General features: G+C 36.1%; 1 protein-coding gene across 1 annotated transcript in view; it reads right to left on the bottom strand.

Moving 5' to 3' along the window:
- TNPO1 (transportin 1) overlaps window positions 1–23,097 on the bottom strand; it is a 67,447-nt gene that overhangs the window by 7,048 nt on the left and 37,302 nt on the right. The window contains exons 13-22 of the mRNA XM_072606315.1: window positions 20,301–20,526; window positions 18,115–18,286; window positions 14,481–14,567; window positions 11,947–12,054; window positions 11,658–11,816; window positions 11,379–11,466; window positions 10,116–10,214; window positions 9,839–9,934; window positions 6,577–6,652; window positions 5,602–5,701 (exon numbers count right to left, since the gene is read on the bottom strand). Coding sequence (XP_072462416.1) covers window positions 5,602–5,701; window positions 6,577–6,652; window positions 9,839–9,934; window positions 10,116–10,214; window positions 11,379–11,466; window positions 11,658–11,816; window positions 11,947–12,054; window positions 14,481–14,567; window positions 18,115–18,286; window positions 20,301–20,526 — 1,211 coding nt within the window. The remainder of the gene's footprint in view (window positions 1–5,601; window positions 5,702–6,576; window positions 6,653–9,838; window positions 9,935–10,115; window positions 10,215–11,378; window positions 11,467–11,657; window positions 11,817–11,946; window positions 12,055–14,480; window positions 14,568–18,114; window positions 18,287–20,300; window positions 20,527–23,097) is intronic.

The following is a 23,097-nucleotide window of genomic DNA, read 5'->3' as shown; positions in this document are numbered from 1 at the left end:
TCAGTTTCCTCATTTGTAAAGTTTATAAATAATGTTCAGAAGTATCTATCTCGTAAGATTAATTGGTAATGTGCACTCTGCAAAAGCACTCCATGTCATTTACTATTTTTATTACTAAATGGTGCTCCATTTAGTAAAATTCCAACATTAAACACCGGACAACCAACTGTAATTTTCATTAAATGGATCTATGAAATTGCACTACGTCCGCAGGGAGGTAGGGACTGTTTCATCTATTTGTAATAATACCACCTACCACAACACATAGCAGGCACATGAATAAGGAATTTTTTGATTAATATAAATGCAAAAATAAATCCCAATGTGATTTCAAATATTAAAGAGTAAGAGACACTGCAGTTTGTTACAAAATCATGACAAAGTTCCCCTTTTGTAAAACTTTTAATTAGTATAAAAATTCTTTAAAACCATCTCAATAATGATTGGGCTTGATATAAAATCCAAAAATTAACACTTGAAATGAGATTTATGATGCAGGAAAAAAAAACCACTTCAGGGATATTCATTTATTCAGAGACAAGAGGACAGGTCATCAATCTAAAAATTGGTAGATTCTTTTGACCATAAGGTAACAGGGAGAAAAACACTACTAAGAAATTTCATACAAAGGAAAAACTGCCATCCTATATTATTATGATATGCTAATGTATCAATCAGATCAGAACACAAAAAGGTATATAAAATTCAAGCTAAATGTTAAGTTTGTATATCACGCTCCAATAATGCTATTATTTCTTAAATTTCTTCCCTATTAACAGAACACTTTAAAATTCCATCATCAAATTTATAAGAACATTTCTGAGTAATATGCCACGGGGTCAGATAGGAAAATCCACAAAAAATGGCATTAAACATTTAAACAGTTCAGGCAAATTTCAGAAACTCCAAATTTTAAAATTCTCCTTAATATCTGTATTCCACACATTACAATAAGGGCCATCACACCTGGAGAAGCCATGATTTTTAAACTATAAAAGCAAGCAAGTGAAAAACCACTACCTTCAAATGCCACAACTACTGCGCACTTGATTTGAATCTTTGGCTTTATCAGGGTGGGTGCTCTGCAAAGACAGACGTTAAAACTTAGAGGATCTTCAAGAGTTAACTGTGGTTGGAAAATTCATCCAGCCTCTAACCGACCTGGCAACGAGTCTCTCTGAAATCAGTCACTGAATGAATGAAATCGACTGTTCACTGCACAAGAGACAAGTAGTCCACTGGAACCAGAGCTTCCATTAAAGCCCTGACGCCGAAACCACTGCTGAAACTTTCTAAATTTCTAGGGGATTAGCCCCATGGCACAGTGAATCACCAAGATGTAACTTCAGTCTGATGTCGTTTTTTGTCATTTTTTAAAAAAAGAGGACCCTTCTCCCACCTCCAACATCTTAATCCATAGTTAAAAATACAAATTTTTATTTGGTATTTCCCACCACATCTGTTAAAACAGAACACTGTAAATTAAATTGTAAACTTAAAATTTTATTGTTGCAAATAAATGAGTCTAAAATAGTTGCTATGACATGATTTTGTTTGTAGGAAGAACATTTTACAGCTAAGTACTATAAATTTCTTGCAAATATAGCCTGCTAAAGTATCTGTGCTTATATCCCACCTGTCTTGAACGCTAAAGGCACTCAATTCTGACGTTACAGCTTTTGAACCAAAGGTGCATTAAAATGCACACCAGGAGTCTAATCTGGGAATTTTATCTAAAAATGTCCTGTTTCACAACTTGCCTGAAAAGAGACTCCATTCCCAAGACTTGTTTTGCATAACCTCAGTTGTTTTCATAGAAATGTTTTTTAAAAATCATCACTGAAAAAAGCTGTACAAATTACTGAAGCAACTGGACATTTACCATGGTTAACTTGAACCTCTAGATGAAACATGAGTACAAATAAAATTAATTTGGGTAAATATGCTTAATGAGAAATTTAATGTAATACCAGAAGGAGATTTCTGAAAAGCTTTATACATGGATCACAATTTTTTTGTGAAGCATCATTTGAAATACACACAGACAATATGTAATTTTTATAATGTCAGTCTTGGTATGTCTAATGTTGCCAGTGTCTCCCCACATCCCTTTTTAAAATTATGGGTTTTTTCAGCAGGGGAAGAGAAAATCTATTGGGAAATAGACAATGTTCAAAAAAGTCAATGGATTTTTCTTTTTAAAATTTGAAGGGGCTTACAAAATCCAAATGGCTAATTTAAATTTACCTAAGTGAATGATAAAACTGTATCAAATTATTCAACTATAAATCCAGTTTCAGACTAGCTACAAGATGATACTTTCCAATACTGTGATACGTGGAGACAAGTAAATCACAACCATATCTATCTCCATCTTTTCCCACACAACTATGCAGGGTTGCAGACGGTTTAATAAATATCGAAGTAACCCGGTGTCCTGAAGCACTTTTAATAGGCTGCCATTTTCTGGGTCAAAAGGTTCAAATCGTCAGCAGTGATTTGTTTGCTAAGGGAATGTAAAAATGTTCAGTCAGGCATTTCCTAAATCAGGACATAGCTGAGGACTTCACAAAAAATTGGTTTCAGCACATATTGGTGAAAAGACAATGGCAATGACTATTTCAGTATATATATATATATATATATATATATATATATATATATATATATGGTCCACTGGATCCTTTGGTCATTTAGCAAAATATTAAAAAAAAAAATCCATTTCTGAGGTCATCTTCTAATTAGTGATTACCTCCAAAAGTTACATCATAGTTTAAATACGCAAAAATAAAATGGCCGACAAACTGTTAAGTCACAGTTATCTCGTCACCATTCACACCACGCTCCATCTCCTGACTCCCATTCCTCAGTCCTCTCCCAGGGCATCGCTCCTGTGCCCATTCTCTACACTCCCTACGAACTCCTCATGAACCCTCTCAACTACACCATTCTCCTTCTACCCTTGAACTTCCAGACCCTCTGCCTGGGATGAGCCTATCTTGTCAAACCCCAGTCAGGGCTCATTCTCACCATCCCTTTCTTTACCCTTACTGATGTACAGCTGAACCGAACTGGAGGAAAGCATGGAACTGCTGACAAGGTCCACTAAAAACTTGCCATAGCTAATTCTCCATTGGGTCCCCACCAGAGCAGGAAAAACATTCGATTTCTCTCTAATATGCTCACTACTATTCCATTACGCATGGAATATGTTTGAAATACTGTCTCTCCTCAAGCCTTCTCCAACCCACACTCTCAACTGACCACTTCGAGGAATACTTCTGTGAACAAAGTTATACTATTGACCAAGAACCTGAGTCGTCTGGGCGTGTTCCATGGTCTCAGACGAAGAGGTAAGCTCTGCATGCACGCTTCGTCCCATCCTCTCCTGACTTCACCAGCAAAATGTCTCCATTATTTCTGACACTCTCATCTTCAAATTCAGATGAGGAAGTAATGGTGGCTATTTTCCTCATTTTACACATGGGAGAGCTGGGGTGTAGAGAGGTTTCTAGGACCCTAAGTTTAAAGGTGAAAGGCCAGCAACCCTCTCATTTTATTTTACAGATGAGGAATTTAAGACTCAAGGAAGAGAAGGGTCCTGTGTTGATGCCTACCAACATGTAGCCCCACTCGCTATCATCTTATGTCTCTCCTCTCCTTCATGAAATCACCAGTGATTCTACTTCTTTCTCCTCCCACTCAACTAAATCCTTCAAAAGTTGGTTTCCAATCTCATTGTTCAACTGCAATCATGTCAAGTGTCGAATCCAATGGTTTTATATCAAAATCCTTGTTATTCCCGATCTCTTCTCAATCCTTTGTTATTCTTGATCTTTTGAAATATTTGATACTGTTGATATGTTCTTACCGGGCATTCTCTCATCTACACTCTTCTAACATTGCTTTCCTGGTTCTTTTCCTTACCTGTCTTAGCATTACTTATGGCTGTACCCCAAGGTTATGTCCTGGACCCTCTCTCCTTTCCCCTTCAATTCTGCCTCATCAGCTACCATGGTTCAAACATCATCTGTGCACAGATGACTCCCCAGTCTAACCCTAACCTCTCTCCTCAGCTAGTCATGTATCACCAGACACCTCAAACAGTATGCTCCTGTGGAATCTTAATCCAACATGTTCAAAACAATTCATTTTTTTCTCTTCCAAACTCCTCAATCTTCCCAACTTTTCTATGACAATCAAGGGCACAACCATTCTCTCAGTTACCCAGGATCTCAGCCTCAGTATCATTCCTAACGCCTCACCTCATCCCATGTACTCTCCTCAGAACATCTCAGGTGCATGGAGGCTATTGTACCAGCCTTCTGATCTGTCTCCTCACTCTACTCCACCCTCCACTCACTTGCCAAAGTGATTTTCCCAAAGCATATATAGGTTTGACCATGTCAATCTACAAACCCTGGCATCTCCCCATTACCTTCACTACTTGACACTTAAAGCTCCTAATAATCTGGATCCTTCTTACCCTCCCAATCTCCTTAACACTTGGATTCCATCTGCATGCATCCCTCCATACAGATGTTGATCCCACAGGTATCCATTTCTATTTCTTTGATACCACTAATCTAAATGCTATTTCCTTTTCAGGTAAAATAGGAGCACCACCTATAACAGGAGTTCTTCTGACTCCTAATATAGTATTCTTTACATTACACTGCCTACAAAATTCAGAAGACAACATGAAAATATGCAACATTTCAGAGCTAACAGTGTGTAATTATGCTGAGTCAACTATTTTGTCTAATAATTTTCCTTAGTACTTTTGAAGCAGCCAGCATAAAAGAGAGATTCTATAATGTGCATGGAATAAGATTACCATTAATGCACTTGCATTCCAGAAAGCATTCCTCAGAAAATGAAGAAAGCAAAAATAAACACAAACCCTAGAGTTTGAAAGGACATTAAGAATATTTTCCAATATATTTTATTTGTTATGTCTTTACTGAGCAAATGGGATTTTGTTCTTTATTTATGCTTGCCTTGGCTAAAAACAAGTTTCCTCCTTTAGAATAAAAGCTCCTTGAAGACAGAGACTACTTACATGTTTCTTTGTATCTGACACATATAAGAGCTTAAAAAATGCTTGACTTGTACTCTGAAGATGAAGGAACGGAAATCTTTTATTGTCTGATAGACGTTTGGGCATACACAGGTAACAGAGTGGCACAGTCCTACAGCTACCAATAAAGCCATAATCCTTTCTGCTACTCAAAGATTTCTTTAATTTCTTGATACAAAATAAAGGAAAGTCACATGACAAGAAAGGTTCTATAGAAATCCCTTATACGTCCAAAACAGTATGCTGTCTCTTGAATTTGAAATACACTCTGGATTCCAGTAAGTAATTCTGTGCAAAATTAGTTTAGGAGATACCATTCCTTTGTACTCAGATAAAATCTCCCCCAGTGCTGTTCACCGACTAAGCACTCAGCAAACAGTGTAAGCATGAAAATACCTGAACGCACACAGAGCCCGTTGTAAAGACCCAGCCTGCATCTGCCACAAGTACTGGCCTAATCTGCTATAAATTTCCATCCATTTGCTTTAGTTCAAAAACAAATGTTTAAATATTCATCTTACTTGGATTACTCCACTGGGGTTGACGCTGATCATGGTACAAATCCCACGAAATGCTGAATCCTTTTCCTCGTTGTCCCTTATATTCCTCAGAGAGGTACACCTATTAAATTGTAGAAGTGAGCTTTAGTAACAAAGTAACAAAGTGTTTCTGTTTTATTACTAACAGTATTTAATGGAATTCTACTCAAAAACTTCTTGGAAAGCTAAAGGATTCTTAATAATTCTTTTGCTGTATCTACTTAATATTAAGGAATTAAAAAATGAAATTCTTATTCCTTAGTAACAAATTAGTTATGTGAAAAATGGATGACTGAATTTAGATTTTATACTAGATGTGCATCAACTGTTGAATTTCAGCCACGTGAAGGTTATTAAACTAGTCTAAAGAGTTAATACAAAAGTATTCCATTAAACACCACTAATAGGTTTTTTAGTTTATGAAAGCTATAGATTTTAAGAAGCAGAACATAGAATATACTGCCACAGTGTAAACTACATATCAATTCAACTTATGGTAAAATATATTTAAATTTTACAGCAGCAAGCAAACAATACTTCTATACATCACAAATCTAAACATCTATTTCTTAATGCAATCCAAATTTTCAAATTAATTTTAAAGTAATGTAATGCAGTCTAGTTTTTTACATCTGCATGCATCAATATTGTTCAGGAGGATTTTTAAATGCTCTGTAGGTATAAATCAAGCTTTTAACACAGCAAGCATGTGACAATCTTATCCCATGCATCAATTAGTCGTTAGCCACAACATAAAATAAATATACATGACGATGCTACTGAAAAACTCACAAACCTGATAGGACAAGATTAGTCACATGGTTGGCAATGATTAAGGATTGTGATTTTGTAACCAACTGAAAATATATCTAAAAGTGAGATAGAGAGAGAGAAAGAGAAAGAAAGAAAGAGTGAAGAAAAAATGAATTTAAAAAAAAAAGATTGAATAATACACACCAGGGTCTTATAAACTGCTGTAGCATGGGGGCCACCTCTTGAGGACAAACGTAACCAAGACGACCAATTGTTATTGCTAAGGTAACGCAATCACGGTTATACACCACCAAACGCCAACCAAGACATGAGCAAATGAGGGGGAAGGAGAAAAAATAAAGAAAAAACAACAAATAACTCAGAAACAGAAACCAACAGAATCTGTGTATGATAATAAACATAAGATTTCACCAGTGCTGTTTATTACCACCCCCTAAAACAAGGGGCAGCAACATATATGGCATACTTTGGGGAAAAAGAAAGCAAAAGGAATTAAAAAAATTGGAAAGATTGAGAGAACACCAAAAACACAAGCAATTCTGCTTCTCCCACCCAATTTATAATGCCCACACATGACCACACACTAATAAAAAGACTGATTTGGAGGTTACTTGGTTTAAACTAGCAAATATTTTAAAAATTTGGTATCAAAATGAAAAACATGTAAATGTTCTTTAAGTTACATAATTTAGGCAAATTTACACAATAATTTACATTTATTTCATAATTATTCATATTAAATGGACCATGAATCATGTTAAGTATACTTTTAAAAATTTAAATCTGGTCTTTTCATCTCACCAAACTTCTTTATGCAAATGAATTCCTTTCATACTTCAATTTTAAACTGCCCAAATCAGTAGTTAAGTCTCAAGTGTTAAGGGGCTCACTGACTGAACAGAACAGGAAATTACTATGATGAGTCAAATCTCATTTCGGCAAAATTCTCCACGTAACAAAAAACTTTTGGTTATACATTAATTTAAAGCAATATTAAAATTCTAATAAAAAAATTTGAACAAGAGTTCACTACAATCCAATTTGCTCCACCTATTTTTAAAAAGCATTTTTACTATATGATTTGATGTTTTGCTTTTATTATAAAAGGCATGGTGGAAAAGTAGAGATAACATAATGAACTAAATGCTAATTTTTAATTTTAAAAATTTAAATGGGAAAGTAATCAACAATATGTAATCATTGAAAATAAACGGTTTTTAATATGAGATGAAACAACTGCAATTGAGAAGTGAATTCTACAAATCAGAAATACATACATAAATACACTTATACATAAAAAAAAACACAAAACAAACCATGAGGTGCTTTAATGGTGTTCTCTCAAAAACTCACAAAAGGTTAATATTTCAGAAAAAAAGGGTGGGGGGGAAAAGATAATGTTTAAGGATTACTTGAAGCAAACTACACAGATAATACTCAAACCCAGCAGATTCATATGAAGCAGAGAAAGAAAACCTCGGTTCAAGAGACACAAACTACGCGACATTCTCATTGAACAGGCATAATGAAACATGCAATAAAGCAGATGATGTTCTATTAAAAAGTTCAGTGCAGGATATACTATTTTTAAAAATAATTTTGTTAAACAGGCATTGTAGAATTAATCTTAGACCACTGAACTTGAACAGCAGAAAATCTGGTTTCAAAATTCAGTTCCAGCACTTAATAGCTGTGTTTCCTCTGAATATCTTCAACTTCCTCATTTCAGGATGCTACTTGAGCGACCAACTTTGAGAGTTGTAGTGAAGTAATAGAAATCTGAACTATCAGTATCACTTCCCTCTTAGTTTTATAAAATTCATGTTAGATAAAACTAAAAAGAATGCAAAGTCAGAAAGTTCTAACTGCAGGAAAGATCTAGACTTACAAAAAGACAAAATGGTAATGAAATTGTTTCATTCTTTTTATTTGTATCCAAAGCATGGGATACAGCACTTCCCTCAGAGCAGGCACTTAATGCCTGCTGATTTGATAAGCCATTAACGTTTAAAAGATCCATTTTACCTCTAGTATACAACTTATTCCAATTAAAAAGTTCTGGCATTAAGAGGTATGCTATGAAGCAATTTGTAAGTAACATCTGCAGTGGTATTTTCAATGGAGATTATGTACTTGGGTTTCATCATTTTAATCCAACTTCGAATTTATTTATAGTATAGGTGAGTTAATGTTCCATGATGTACTGCTACAGATTCAAAAGCTGATATCCCACAAAAAACTTTAGGTACACCACATTCAACATTTATCTGCAGTTAATGCATTCACATTTAAAAACAAAGGTTTCTTTTTTTTTTTTTTTAAATAAATTACTTTATACGAAAGCTTCTCTAATTTTATAATAGTAAAATGCTTCAACTCTGGATGAATGTCTCATAACAGGTACTGCATTTTAAAAAGGAAAAAACTTATACATTTTCTTTTCATTTTCAGCAATGTTTCCCTTGTGAAAAGATTCAGTACCTATTGTAGTCAAACAACCAGATCTTTTTAAAATTTTAAAAGATCTCCTTCCATACTAACTCCAACACTTTAAAAACAAATTTAAAACAAACCTTTTCCATTACAGTAGATTTTATTCTAATCTTTCTACGGAATCTTTAGAAAGACAATCACAAATCGCAGGTCAGAACTAAAAGCAGTAATCATGTTACACAGAAAGAGGAATGGAAAAGAATTTTGGAATTTATTACCAAAAACTGTCAAGAATCCTAATGGGTAAAAACCAAAAATACAACTACATCCTATAGTATGGAAGGTGCTCTTTAAACCAGACATACATGCTCTTTGAAAATGCAAAAGGGAAACAAACTCCCATAAATTAAATGCCATAAAGCTCTGCTAAAGTCTACACTGAGAAGTTAGTTACTGGAGAAGGTACAAAATGTGCATGCTAGGAAAAACAAATTCACTGTCAGCAGCAGTGCCATAGCCAACGTCTCAATCTATCTCAAAGTTATAAACCTTGACATAGGGAAATCAAGTAGGAGAGAGAACATTTTTGCAAACTTCTCAGATACTACCCTCCCATGTATATGTCCAGCTCATGTGGCTCCAAACTTAAAAAGTTAATGTATATAAACACATATAGGTGCAATATATTTTCTGAACCAATATAATACAAAACCCATGAGGTTCCAGTATCATTCAATCATTAGCCATTCTTGAAGTTATAAATATCAAAATGTATTAGAGGAAGCAAGGAAAATGGATCTCTAATGATCTTGTTTGTTCTTCGGAGTTTTACAATACTGGTTCAGGAATATAGCTTTATTAATAAACACCCTATTTTATACAGGTGATCCACAAATATTTACTTTGAAAAGCTGGACAAATGTTCGTATTGGTATGGTTTTTCTGAGCAACTTAAAAGAATTTTAAAGGCAATTAATTTTCCCTTCACCACAACAATTCTGTTATATGGTACCTGTATTCTCTAACAACGTCTTTGGTGTGTTGGGTCTGTTAATGATTTCTACAAGCTGGTGCAACACCATTGGAATATAAGGCTGCATCTCTATACCTAGATAGTTAAAAAAAAGGGAAGAAATTGTATAAAAAAGGGAATATTTAGTTATACATCCTGCGATACAATTTTATGTTTATGATAAATCTGGCAGTGCTAATGTTAATCTGACAGTAAACATAAAGAATAAAATGCTCATTTTAAATCTCAACACTTACTAAAAAAGAAAAAGTCTTACCCATTTGAATTGAGATTTCTCCAATTGCCCATGTAGCATTGTTGCAGACCGAAATAAATTCTGGATTTAGGTTGGTTCCCAATATTGGCATGAAATCAGCTAGAAAAAAATAACATTTTTTAAGATACTGTGTATTTACTGAGACATCTACTCTTAAGTGAACTCTGGTTCAAAAGAAAAGAAAAAACACCTCCAAAATTATGTGTAAACTGACCTAGGGGAAACAAAACAGATTGGATGCTACACGACAATGCCACCATCTACTAACTGAAGTTGTTAAAAGAACATGCATTATCATATAATATATATTCTTTTGGGGCAAAAAGATAATTTAGACTTGAGAAATACTGATAATATGTTCTTCTGAATTAAAATAGCTACCTCTATATGTCATATGTACCTCCTCACAGGAAGCCAAAACTACAGATATGACTTAAAAATATTTTTTTTCTTGCTAGGTCATTTAAAAAAGATTTACCAGACTTTATTTAAAGCATGATTTTTATCATGCTAGGAGTCATGAGGGGGAGGAACCTATAATAGGAGTTATTATAATGTAAGATCCAACTTTTTTACAAAATAATTTACACAAATACTTCGAACAAAAATCCAGCACTTGAATTGGTGAGAGACAGAGCTTTTTAAAAGCATAATTCAATTTATAACACCGTATACATTTTAAAAAACACAATGCTTGGCATATAGTAACATGCTTAACAAATGCTTTTCTTTTCTTCTCTCATTCATTCATCTACCAAAGGACTATTTGGTTATTTAATCATTTATGGACCCCTTCCTATTACTCCAAAATCAGTTATCCCCTTTGAGCTTCAAAGACTAGTGAAATTTTTAAATGCCTTAACTTTTAAGAATTCTCAACACTGGAGTGCATGGGTGGTGGGGAAAGGGAAGCAGAAATTGGGCTGCTGATTTCAGTTATAAAATTGTATAACTGTTTAATAATTTGTTTCTGGAAAGGTCAGTTAATTCTAATTCAGCCACTTAAATAGGAAGAAGTCATGCTAGATGTCTAATGCTCTTTCTCCCCCCGCTCCATTTGTGCATTCCCATGTAGAAGCACAAGTGCAAAAGCATGATTAATTTATACTGATATTTTCTTGTGTACCATAAACGCATCCTCAAAATTGTGATGAAGGCAAGTAATCAAATAATATGTACGACAACTGAATGATATTCGTCACCACACAGTATTCATTAAAGACAAGCTGAATGCTAGTGATGTCATCATTACACAGGTCATACCTATGCAAGGTTTAACATGCTGAAAGCATGCCTTTGTCAGGTCACCTAACAAAGCAAAGGAACTCTGTCGAACTTCTGGCATTTTATCCTGCAAAAAAAGAAAGAAAAAAGCCATTATTCCAATTCAGAAAACTATATGTCAATTAAAGACATCAAAGTAACTGGTTACTTTATGTGAAACATCATAGGGAGCAGCCCATAAAACACCACCAGACCTGGGACTGGTCTTAATTTGTTAGCCACTTCATTCATGGCAAAATAATACAGTACATGCCCTACCTGCATGCACTGGTACATGAGCGTTAGGATGTTGCTCCGAGCCACGAGCTGCTCGATGTTGCCTCCAAGTCCTTCCGCCAGGCCGCTGAGCAAATCAAGAGCCACAATCATGAAGTCTTTATCGGGAGCCTCGTATTGATCGGGTTGAGCGTTGTGCAACTACAATTTTAAAAAATGGCTTCAAAATGAAAACTTCACAACATCCAAGAAAAAAGACAAGTTTTAAAACGGACTATGCCTGCTACTAACAACTGGCTGGGTTTAGCAGGCTAAGAAAACAGGGAAATACCATGGCTTGTGCAAGAGTCTTCTGGACAAGGTTCACGCAGCGCTGGTACACAGGTTCACAGTATGGAAGGAAGCCAGACTGCAGGGCCGTGGCAACCGAAGACAGGCACTGAAACAAGAGTCAAGCATAGGACTGCTTTTTTGGTCAGACTCAAGAAAGCCAAAGACCTCTGAACGCACAATTCAATAAGGCAAAATGAAATTTTGTATAGCTAAATGCTAATGGTTAGATTCTCCTTCTGGGATCAGTAACGCACTAATTGCTACATCAAGCCTGACCCTCCTTTTTTTTATGCACCTTCATGCCATTCCTACTCAACCCAGCTCCAGCCTTGGGGTCCCGTTCGATGAGTTCTTCTCATTTAGCTCAACCAAGATCCACTCCCTCGCCCTCTAACCATCTTTGTTAAACCTCTAAGCTCTGGGAACAGTAATCAAACCAATGCTGCATTGCTGGAAAGGAAGGGCTCTATGGCTCCACACTCACTGTCTCCTCCCCTGGCCAGCCCACCTACAACTTCATCTTTCTCTATCAGAATGTAAGCTTCCGGAGGGCAGGAATCTTCTATCTGTATCCCCAACCCTTAGCACTTAATATATAATAAGCCTTCATGCACTTCTTTTTTGCACTCATTCAAATGTCATTTAACATTTTCTCAACTCCCTCTATACTGCCCTGACCCCAAAAGCAAAGCTGACAACTGCAGCTAGAAAGTCACCAACTTCTAACTCCTATTTCAGCAAGATTGACTCCCTGCCTACATGAGTGGTCCACAACAATGGTTTCTGAAATGCATTCTATTTCCAAGAGAAGACTCAGTGAGGTTCATCATACCAACCATACATCTGGACAGAGTGGCACCTCTAACAGCCTCTTCCTACTTTCCACACCTGAATCCAACCTACCACACACATGACCTGAGCTGGGGAAGTGGCAAAAAGAGAAAATACGCAGTCTGCTTTGAGTGTCTTCTTGGGCATACTTTTCTTCTTCCTTAGTAGCTGCCTCAAATTTCCACAAATCCTATCTTTCATATTTTCTAGTTCTACCTCTAACTGTAATCTTAGCAATTAAAAAAAATTTTTTTATACCAAATTAACCCTCTTAAGGATATCTGACAAATCATTTCTAATCTTAAAACCTGTTATCCAGGGTCATCGGATTATAGATTTAGAACTGGAAGGGATCTTAAAGATCCCAATTATTAAGGCTAGTTTTTCCTTAAAAGATATTGAAACTATTCTCAATGGCTCAGGGGACTAAAAGCTCAGGCTGTTGACATCACTCCTTGGTCACTGCAGTATAAAACGTCCAGGAAGAACTCCATGTGGTGCTGATGATTAACAGACCATGATGGAAAACACAGGCAAAGGAGCTGCTCCATCGACTCACCACGTCCTCAGCACACATCCTTTTGGGATAGCCTTCTGCTATGCCTGAGTAATTCTCCTTCTGTTAACTGTTGAAGGACTCACACAAGTTTCATTTTGTCTCAAGACTAAACATAAATTATCAGGGGATGGACCCAAGTCAAGCTTACCCCAGAATAGCCATGCTTCCAGCTGCCACTCGTTTATAAATAAGAAAGTTTATAACAAGTCAGAATGTAGTCACATTTTTCTGGTCCTCTTTTCCAATACCCTTTTAGAAAGCTTCAGTAGCGCCTGTCAAGATCTCCTTTTGCATTCTAGACCCTACACTATTTTCCAGTTCTCCACACATGTAAAGAGCTGTCAATTCACAGACACATGAAGTCATCACTGCAGGCACTTCCCTCATCTCAACAACTTATCGCACACTTACTATGTGCCTGGTCCTCTGGTTCAGTATTACAAATTTTAAGAACTGAAGTTGCTACAGCACATGTAATATTACAAATGCAAGCAGATCATGCTTTATATCAGTATTTCAACTGGTACAATTTTAAAATTCTTCTAGTTTGAAATCACTTATATTCTATTCCAATATCCCATTGCAGTAGGGCAGCAACCAAAGGCCATGTTACAAGAAAGGCACAACATCTAACAGGTCATACTTAGGTAAGAGGGAATCATGACAAACTACATCATCTGTTACTCAAAGACCAGACTAGCTAAATACTCAGGGGTACATCACTAGGAGGTTGGCAACTCATTAAAAAAATCCCTTTGATCATTGCAACTTTAAGACATTAGGACTGATCCATCAAGAGAAGGAATAACAAAGCTAATACAAATATCAGATTGAAGCATACACTGCACATGTAGTTAGCACAAATACAGCTAAAACTTGGGCGATAATAAACATCTTGTACTTCATCATCCTTGAAATCAGAAGTTTCAAATATACAACCTGCAACACTTCTGAGTGAAACATGGAACAGATTAAAATGCAACTGGGAAATATTTAACAAAATCAATAAAAATACAATCTAACATAACATTAATGTGTGTGTGTGTTTTTAAGTAAAGATGCAGTCCATAGGGAATCTTATGTATAGTTTAGTGGCCCCCTTTGTATTTGAGTTTGACACTGCCCCTCTCCAAATGATTTACCTCAAGTAAAGGAAAGAGATCTTTATCTTCATCTTTCAGCATGTTCCATTTTTGGATTAGTGGAGGCATTAGCATCTGTATATATTCCTATTTACATGGGAAAAAAAGACATTTTTTTTTAAAAAGGACAGTTCTATGATGAAATGAATCAATTCTGGGAAAATCAAGAAAGAGAAATTGCCCTTAATAAGACATCTAACTCTGTTTTACTTTTCAAGGATTCTTTACGAGTTTGACACTTCTTTCTGGAGACTAGTATACGTACACATCTCCACAGTTTGGGATGAAAAGAATCTTCGTTTTTAACAAACTACCGATGTGTTCTGACAATACAAACCTCCCTTAGATCCCTTAAGGGAAATAACAATATGTTTCACAACTCCACTGCTGAAGAGGTAGCATGGTGTGATGGAAAGGTCACTGGGCATGAAGTCAGAAGACATGGCAGTTCAAGTCATGACTGACAAGCACTGTGGGACTGAGAGCAAATCCATTTCATATCTCTAACCCTTAGATCTTCTGTAAAATGGGACACTACTATTTGAAATGCTCACCTTAAAAGTGACTGAGAAATGCTTTGTGAAACAGAACTTAAGGGTGATTTTAAAAGTAACTGAATCCATCAGATCAGCGATTCTTAAACTGTGGGTCATGGTCCCATATGGGGTTGTAACCCACAGTTTAAGAAGTACTGAGGGAGTCTCAAGTGGAACAAGTTTAAGAATCCCTGCATAAGATTCAGAGATGGACTGACTAGGAGGGGATTGAATCTATCCCATATTAATGAGGGAACTGAAATGCAAGGTGACAGGACCCATGATTGCAAATCCAAATTAAAGCGAAATTACACCTTACCTTAATTCTCAATCATGGGTCACCTAGCTGTATGTTTTTCTTACCTGACACAATAGGGGCTGGGGAAGACAGGGACTCAACCTATGACATAGCATGGCCATTATGGCATAGTGCTTTAAAATTAACACATAATCTGAAACTAACATTCTAAAACCATGGTGAGATAATCTTAAAATGAAATTAAAGTAAAAAGGCTTAAAGTATTATATAACGTGTTATTAAGATGTCCCTCACTTGGATAGCAAAAAGAAGCCTAGCCAAATAGTACAGGTCCAGATGCCCAAATTCTCAAAGATTCTATCTAAAACAATTTAAGCAAGAGAGCAATGAAAAATGAGTATAATATTTTTGAGGTGGGTGCTTTAGATACTCCTAGCAATATCAGCTCTCACCACAATTTGCTTTGATACATTTTTGGTCAAACTAAGCTTCTTCTCTCAAGGTGGAAACAAATGTAGGCAGAAATACTTGGCACATCTGTGAGGACATTTAATAATCCTTCTGTTTGCTCTTAACCAGATTCCTCATAAAGGGTATATATTAAGACTCCTGTGGTCTGCCTACTCTAAGTGGTACATCTGCAAAGGATGTCAGTTTTCTTTGTCCTTCTGAACAGAGAAGTATACATGCCCAAATTCAAGAGTCTCTCACTCAAGTCAGTCTACAGTCCTACCAGAGCTGACCAGCTCCAGTTGGGTTTCAAGTGTGCTCTTGCATACCTTGTGTCAGGACAAAAGAACATGGGTGGCCATGTCATAGGATGACACTTGTTAAATAAGGATACTCTAAAGACATCCCGATCCTAACCATGAGGGCACATCAAATGCTTCTTTATGAAGATGGTTCCAATCAGCCCCAGTCTATCCTGAACAACCTTTGCACATCACTACCTACCTATTAGATAATTTAAAGTGAATATCCCAGAGATTATCCTAGAGAATTAAAACAAACAAACAAACAAACAAAAACACCCTCAGCATTCATCCCTTTTCCAGACCTTCTTTCAATCAAGAATACTATTTTTCCAATATCCATTCCTGGTTCTCCCTTAGCCCACATACTCAATGTGCTATATACTAACACTTCTACCTCGACAGCACTTCTCCTATCCAATCCCTTCTCTCTACTCGCATGACTATCACCCTAGCGTAAGCCATCATCATGTCTGGCCTAGACTATTGCAATCCCCCTAGTTACCCTTGCCTCACAATTCATCCTTCTATAGCTATCAAAACAGATTTTCCTGAAACATATTCCACTCTCTTACTCAACAAATTCCCCTTCATCTGTAGGATCAAACAAAAAGTCCTCTCAGGGCCCTGAATACTCTCTATAACCTAGCCCCAATCTACCTTTCCATCTTACTATATATTATTAATCTTTATACACATACTACAGTCTAGCCAAAATGGCCTTCTTGACATTTTTCACACGCAACACTCCACTCTCTGTCTTTGTGTTTTTGAACTGGCTGTTCCCTATGACTGGAATGCCTTCCTTCCTCAATTCTACCTCTTGAAATGCCTGTTTTCTTTCAAGACTCAGCTTGAGTACCACCATCTCCATGAAAGCCTCCTCTGGTTCCCCCAGCTGGCAGCATTCCCACTCCTAAAAGTTTCTTCTATTTAATTTGTATGTTTTTCTATGTGCTTATTTATATGTGTGCATATATGTGTAGATGTGTGTGCATATACACAAGTTGTTACGTACATGTGTGCATATATACACATATATTGCTTTATATAATATACATAGTGTTTTAACACACATATTATACACACACACACATACACACATTGTTGTTACATACATGTTGTCTCCCTGGAAGGAATGTGAGCTCATCAAATACAGGGACTTGCCTTACTTTTCTCTCTGTATCCCCAGTGCCTGGCACACAACAGGGACTTGATAAATGCTTATTTATCAACTGAGGTACTAGAGGCAGGACTGGAACCTAAGTCTTCCCAATTCCAGCAATTGGTAGTATAGTGGATAAAGTACTGGGCCTGGAATCAGGAAGACCTGAGTTCAAATCTGGCCTCAAAAACTTATTAGCTGTGAGGACCGAGGCATACCACTTAACCTTAATTTTTCTCAGTTTCCTCAACTGTAAAATAGGAATAACAACAGCTATATGCTATTACATGGTTGTAAGGACAAAATGAGATTATATTTGTAAAAGTGCTTAACACAGTGCCTTGCATAGGGCATCCCTATCTTCTCCCCCAACTCCTAAGCCCAGCACTCTATGATGTACTTGGTCATGCTGCTTCAAATAGTCTTGTGTTCTGTGTCACTTACATGTCTTCTAATTATAACACAATTCTGATCCCTTCCCCAGCAGGCAGTAGTGTTAATTAATAAGCACTAAAGTAACTTTAAATTCCTTTAAATTTTGTATTTATTTGTAATAAATATGGATAAATTTGTAGTATGTATATTAAATTTTAAAGTCCTTTAAGATTTGTATGACCTAACTTGAATGGGAATTGAAGTAATTTCAATGGTGCATTTGTAAATGTCAAAGGCATTTCAGTTGAGTTCAGTGTCTGCCTTTTACAGTGGACAACTAACTGTAAAACGGCACGTGCAGGTCGTTCCCTGTAAAAGGCAAAGACTAAACTCAGCTGAAATGCTTATGACAAAAAAAAAAATTATCCATATTCTGTACTATAGATGCACATAATTAAAAACACTCATCACTTCACGGTGTTACACGGCACTCATAATCCAGCTAAGCTGTATGTCCTTCTCTTAAAATTGTGAGAAATACACTTACCGGTTTATTTAAATGATGCCCTACAGAATCTGCTAATGTTCCTATGGCATCATAAAGGATGAGCAGATTCTTATGCTGGTATTTACTAAATGCGAAGACCAGGGTGTCAAGTATATAAGCAAGGTAGGGAACAAGTTCTGTACAAGCCTCCTCTTCCAGGGTAGCAAAGGCACTAAGAATTTTTTTTTTAAAAAAAGAGAGAATTGGTTATTAAATTAGAAACAATTTATAACAGGGATAGGTACACTGTCATATATTATACGTCATTATTTTCTACAAGCACTCTATAGCCCAACACCCAGAAAGTCTTTAAAAAAAACCAAAAAACCAAAAACTATTTCAACTTCCCATTCTCATCTACTCATCGGCTTGCCTGGTTGGTACCACTTAGCCCATTGTTACTGCCAGATCTAAAGATTAGACCTTGGAATTACAAAACACAATGAAATAAAGTTGTCACAATCTAGTCCTTCACAAACAATTCTAACATAAAGGAGTGGCCTGGTGCCAGAGAGTCGCTAAACAAACTGATGTGTTAGCATGATGGAATATCATTGTGCCTTAAGAAAACACAAATATGAAGAATTCAGGGAATCACGGGAAGGCTGTATGAACAGATGCAGACCGAAACAAACAGAACAAGGAACAATTTACACAAAGCCTACAATGATGTAAGGCAAAACAACAATGAAAGACATTCATTTAATGAAACAAGCAGTCATGGCTTCAGAGGATTTTGAGCCCAACGTACCCGGGCAAAGAGGCGGCAGACTCAAAGTGGGCAAAGGAGGAAATGTATTTGTCAGATATGAGCAACCTAATGGTTTGATCAGGGCAAGTCTATTTATCAAGTCTTCCTCTAAGTCCTGTAACTAAATAACATCTCATAATATTGGTGCTACCAAGAATGCCTACTGTTCTACCAATTTACTTCATATCAAAATACCCTCTAGAAAACAATTTTAACTGAGGAATCGTTAAAAACTTACAATACTTTTTCTTTATACATTTAATGTTCTGCTTACTTCTACTCTGTTCATCACCCCCTAATCATTTTAGCCACTGTAAAGGATTTAAATGAAGCAAGAGTGAGACTTTTTTGCTAGGCTATGAAGGGATATTGGGTTGTAGAAATTACAACCAGAAATAAGGACTTCAAAATATGTTAAGTGTATTCCAGAAAAGTAGGATATTTATGTAAAAGGCATATGCTCAAGATAGGAACATCCTTAAATCTTAGCCTGTAAAGTAATTCTAAAGATGGAAGGTTCAAACACTTATCTACATAAGGCTAGTAGCTGAGATGAAGGTGCTATGTAATCACTGAACAAACAGGAACAGGTAAGTGTCATCTCTTTTGGTGAAAGGAAAACCCACCTGGGGGAATGGAAAATGGAATAAAAGTATTCCTATAAATATGAGAAGCTAGATGTAACAATGTCTCCCAGAAACTAGCCTACATACAATCAAGGTTAGTGGTATTAAAAAAAGGTCCTGACTTTTTACCTTCCATCACTACTGTCATCTTTGGAAAGTTCTATATGGGGACTCATTCCCTCTTTAGTTTTCTTACTTGTGTCACTAGGTAGTTGTGTGCACATATGCTATGCAGTGGGGAAAGAGAAACAATGAGAAATATGAACCTAAGTTTGGGGCTATTATTTTTGTGGCAAGCCCACATTTTGAAAACTACTAGAAGGCCTACTATAAGCACTAAGCAAAAATCTGAAGGTATGGAATGTGACTGTTAAAAAAAAAAGACAAAACAAACCCCCCCAAACTTTAAATTAAGTTCCTCTCAGTTTCCCTCGATTCCTAAGGAGATACTATCAAATTGTCAGCCAATTTTTATGCAAACAAATAAAAGTTTTTCCAAAAAGCTAAACAGTAAATATAGTAATGCAAATTTCTTATAAACAGACCTGCTAATCAGATAGCTTTCTAAAGTTTTATCATCAAGGAAAACATGTAAACAGGGCAGTAAGAAAATAGATTTCAAACATAACATTCAAAAAGTGCTTTATAAACTGAAATTTACTAATCTGATTAAAATGACTGCTAAGTTATCTCACAGTCTATCGGGTTTATGACCTAGAAGGAACCTTAAGAGATGCTAAAAAGTTTAATCAATGACCAAGGTACCAAAGAAAAATTTGAGTTATTTGTGATTTAAGATGATAGCCTACCTGCAGGCAGCTTCTTGTACTCTCTTGTTGCTATCTAGAATACGTTTAAGTAATTCTGTCATTAATGGCTTCAAGTACGTATCTGGGGGCTGGCTAACTACCCAGTGTGCATAGCGGCTAAGAGTCCAGCATGTAATGGAACGTACAAGAGCCTTTTTATCAGAGAGGCACTGAATAAGGTGAGGGATGAGTTCAGGCAGATATGGTATCATACCCTGCATACAACCTGAAAAAACAAAAAACAAACAACAAAAACAAACAAACAAAAAAAACAAGGAAGAAGAAATTACAAACTTTTAAAATAAATCTGACAAAAGCTACTTCCCATTTGGAAAGGATTAGTTGAACAGCAGAGATGCAAATAACATTAGAACAAAATAATCTGTAGAATAGATGACATCCAAGCTTAGCCCCATGTTCTCCCTTTCAAAGTAGTATTCAGCACAACAAAAACTTCAAATACAAAAAAAAAAGCGCATGTGATCCTTTGGACCTTGGCAAATGGAACCTATTACTTTAACTTAAGTCTCAGAGCAACAAGACATGAATTCCTTTAACATGAATTCTAAACATAGGGGGGGAAGCACCAATTTAAACATCACACATGTTATGTGCCTAAACATAAGTTTATTATAACTTACTTCCAGTTACTGAATGCAAAATACATACTGTTTACTCTTAGTATGCAATTACCTAACAAGATTAATTTTATTTTTTAATGAAAAATTTTTTTAAAATTGTTTTGACACTTCAAGTCAACAAGTATTTAAGTACTTCTATGTGCCAGGCATTGTGCTAAGCACTGGGGATACAAAGACAGGCAAAAAACAGTCCCTGGCTCTCAAGGACATCAGAGTCCAATGCGGCAGACATGTACGTCGCTATATATTAACAAGTTACATACAAGATTAGTTGGAGATTACTAATAGTGGGAAGGCAGGAAGCAATAAAAGGAGTCACAAATGTTTCTTATATAAGGTGGAATTTTAGCTCTGATTTGAAGGAAGTGAGGGAAGTCATGGCAGAGATGAAAAGGGAGAGAATTTAAGGCACAGAGAACAGCCAGGAAAACGTCTGGAGTTGGAAGATAGATGTCTTGTTTAAGAATAGATCATTCTCACTGGATTGGAAAGTACACAGTAAGGTAAGAAGAGTGAAAAGGTAGAAAGATAGGAAGAAGTTGGGTTACAAAGATCTTTAAGACCAAACGGAGGGCTTTACATTTGATCTGGGTTAACAGAGAGCCACTGCAAGTTCATTGAATGGAGTGGTGGAGGAAGTATTATGGGCAGATATTTGATTCATGAAGATCAATTTAACAACTGAGTAAAGGACAGACCCTTGAGGCAGAGAGACCAACCAGCAGACTGTTACTTTGTAACAGTTTAGGCATGAGTTAAAGCCATCAACTTGAGTGGTGGAAATGTCAAGAAGAGAAAGGGGGCATATGGAAGAGATGTTATAAAGAATCACAAAGATTTCGCCATAGACTGGATACGGGAAGCGGTGAGAGTGAGAAGAGGATGATATCTACACTAGGACCCTGAGTGACTGGAAGGATAGTTAGAAAGGGGAGGAGGATGTGGGGAAAAGGTGAGTTCATTTTTAGACATGTTGAGCTTTAAGCAGCTAGAGATGGGAGATGGATATTAGGGATATAGAAGCAGTTTTGAAAATCATCAGCATAAAGGTGGCAATTGAATTCATGGGAGCTGATGAGATCACCAAGCAAAATAGTAGAGGATGAAGAGGGCCAAAGACAAAGCTTTGGGAGACAGTCTCTGTTACTTCCTACCAAACCACCTCATCTCTCATTTTGTTTACCTATAAAATGGTTAAAGGTCTAACGGCATGTTTGTGACTAGTAGTACTATTTTTTCAAACAAGTTCATATTGAGAACACCATATTATACTCTGGTAATACTTTAAAAATATAAATCTTGGATCCAGTTCTCCAGCAAATTAAAGTTAACTTCAAAAATTTTATGAGGCTTTTGTAAACAAGAGTAATATCAAAGTGTAAAACGATAAATCACAAAAGCTCAGTAAATCAAACTATTTCTTCAATAGAGTAAATTTTAATTCAAACGTAATCAACGTCAACTTGTCAACAGATGAAGTAGAAGGCATTCTACATAGAGATAAGAGTAAATCGATAGTTATTTAACCTAGAGTTAATGTTTTAGGAAATAAATGAAACCATGAAGTTATCTGCTCAATGTCTCCCATTCTCTGCTGTAAATAAATGAAAATCATTAAACAATGTCCACAAAATGGTTTCAACTTCTCATTAACTATATGTATATATGTGCAAATTATATATATACACACACATACACATATACATAAACATACACATAAGACATTCATTAAAGGATGAATGATAGTCATCACTTGTTGGAAAATGTATTACTAACCAAACAATAAAAGGGCATGTACTCAAATTATTTTTCTTGTAAAGCTACTAGACACTTTATTAATATCTTCACTAAGCACTGGTCAGTGGCAAACGTGGAAAGATTCGGTTTGAGTGGGGCAGAGCTCAGCTATGCAATGGAAAAAGTCAAATGGTTCAGAACAGAACTCCATTATAATACAGTAGTTCAGGTATACTACAGTATTAGTCCTAACTTCTTAAAATCAGTATTGTTCTGGTGATGTATAGTTAAGAGTCACAAAATATTCTGGTGTCCTGAGAACTTAAATTAAAAACCATACAAAGGGTGATGAAAAGACAAAAGGCAGAAACAGTAGACTGTAACGCATTACTAATAAGAAATTACACAGGAAAAGTAAT

The sequence above is a fragment of the Notamacropus eugenii genome, chromosome 4 (genome assembly GCF_028372415.1).
Source record: "Notamacropus eugenii isolate mMacEug1 chromosome 4, mMacEug1.pri_v2, whole genome shotgun sequence".
NCBI classification, from domain to species: domain Eukaryota; kingdom Metazoa; phylum Chordata; class Mammalia; order Diprotodontia; family Macropodidae; genus Notamacropus; species Notamacropus eugenii.
This window is presented reverse-complemented; position numbering and strand designations above follow the sequence as displayed.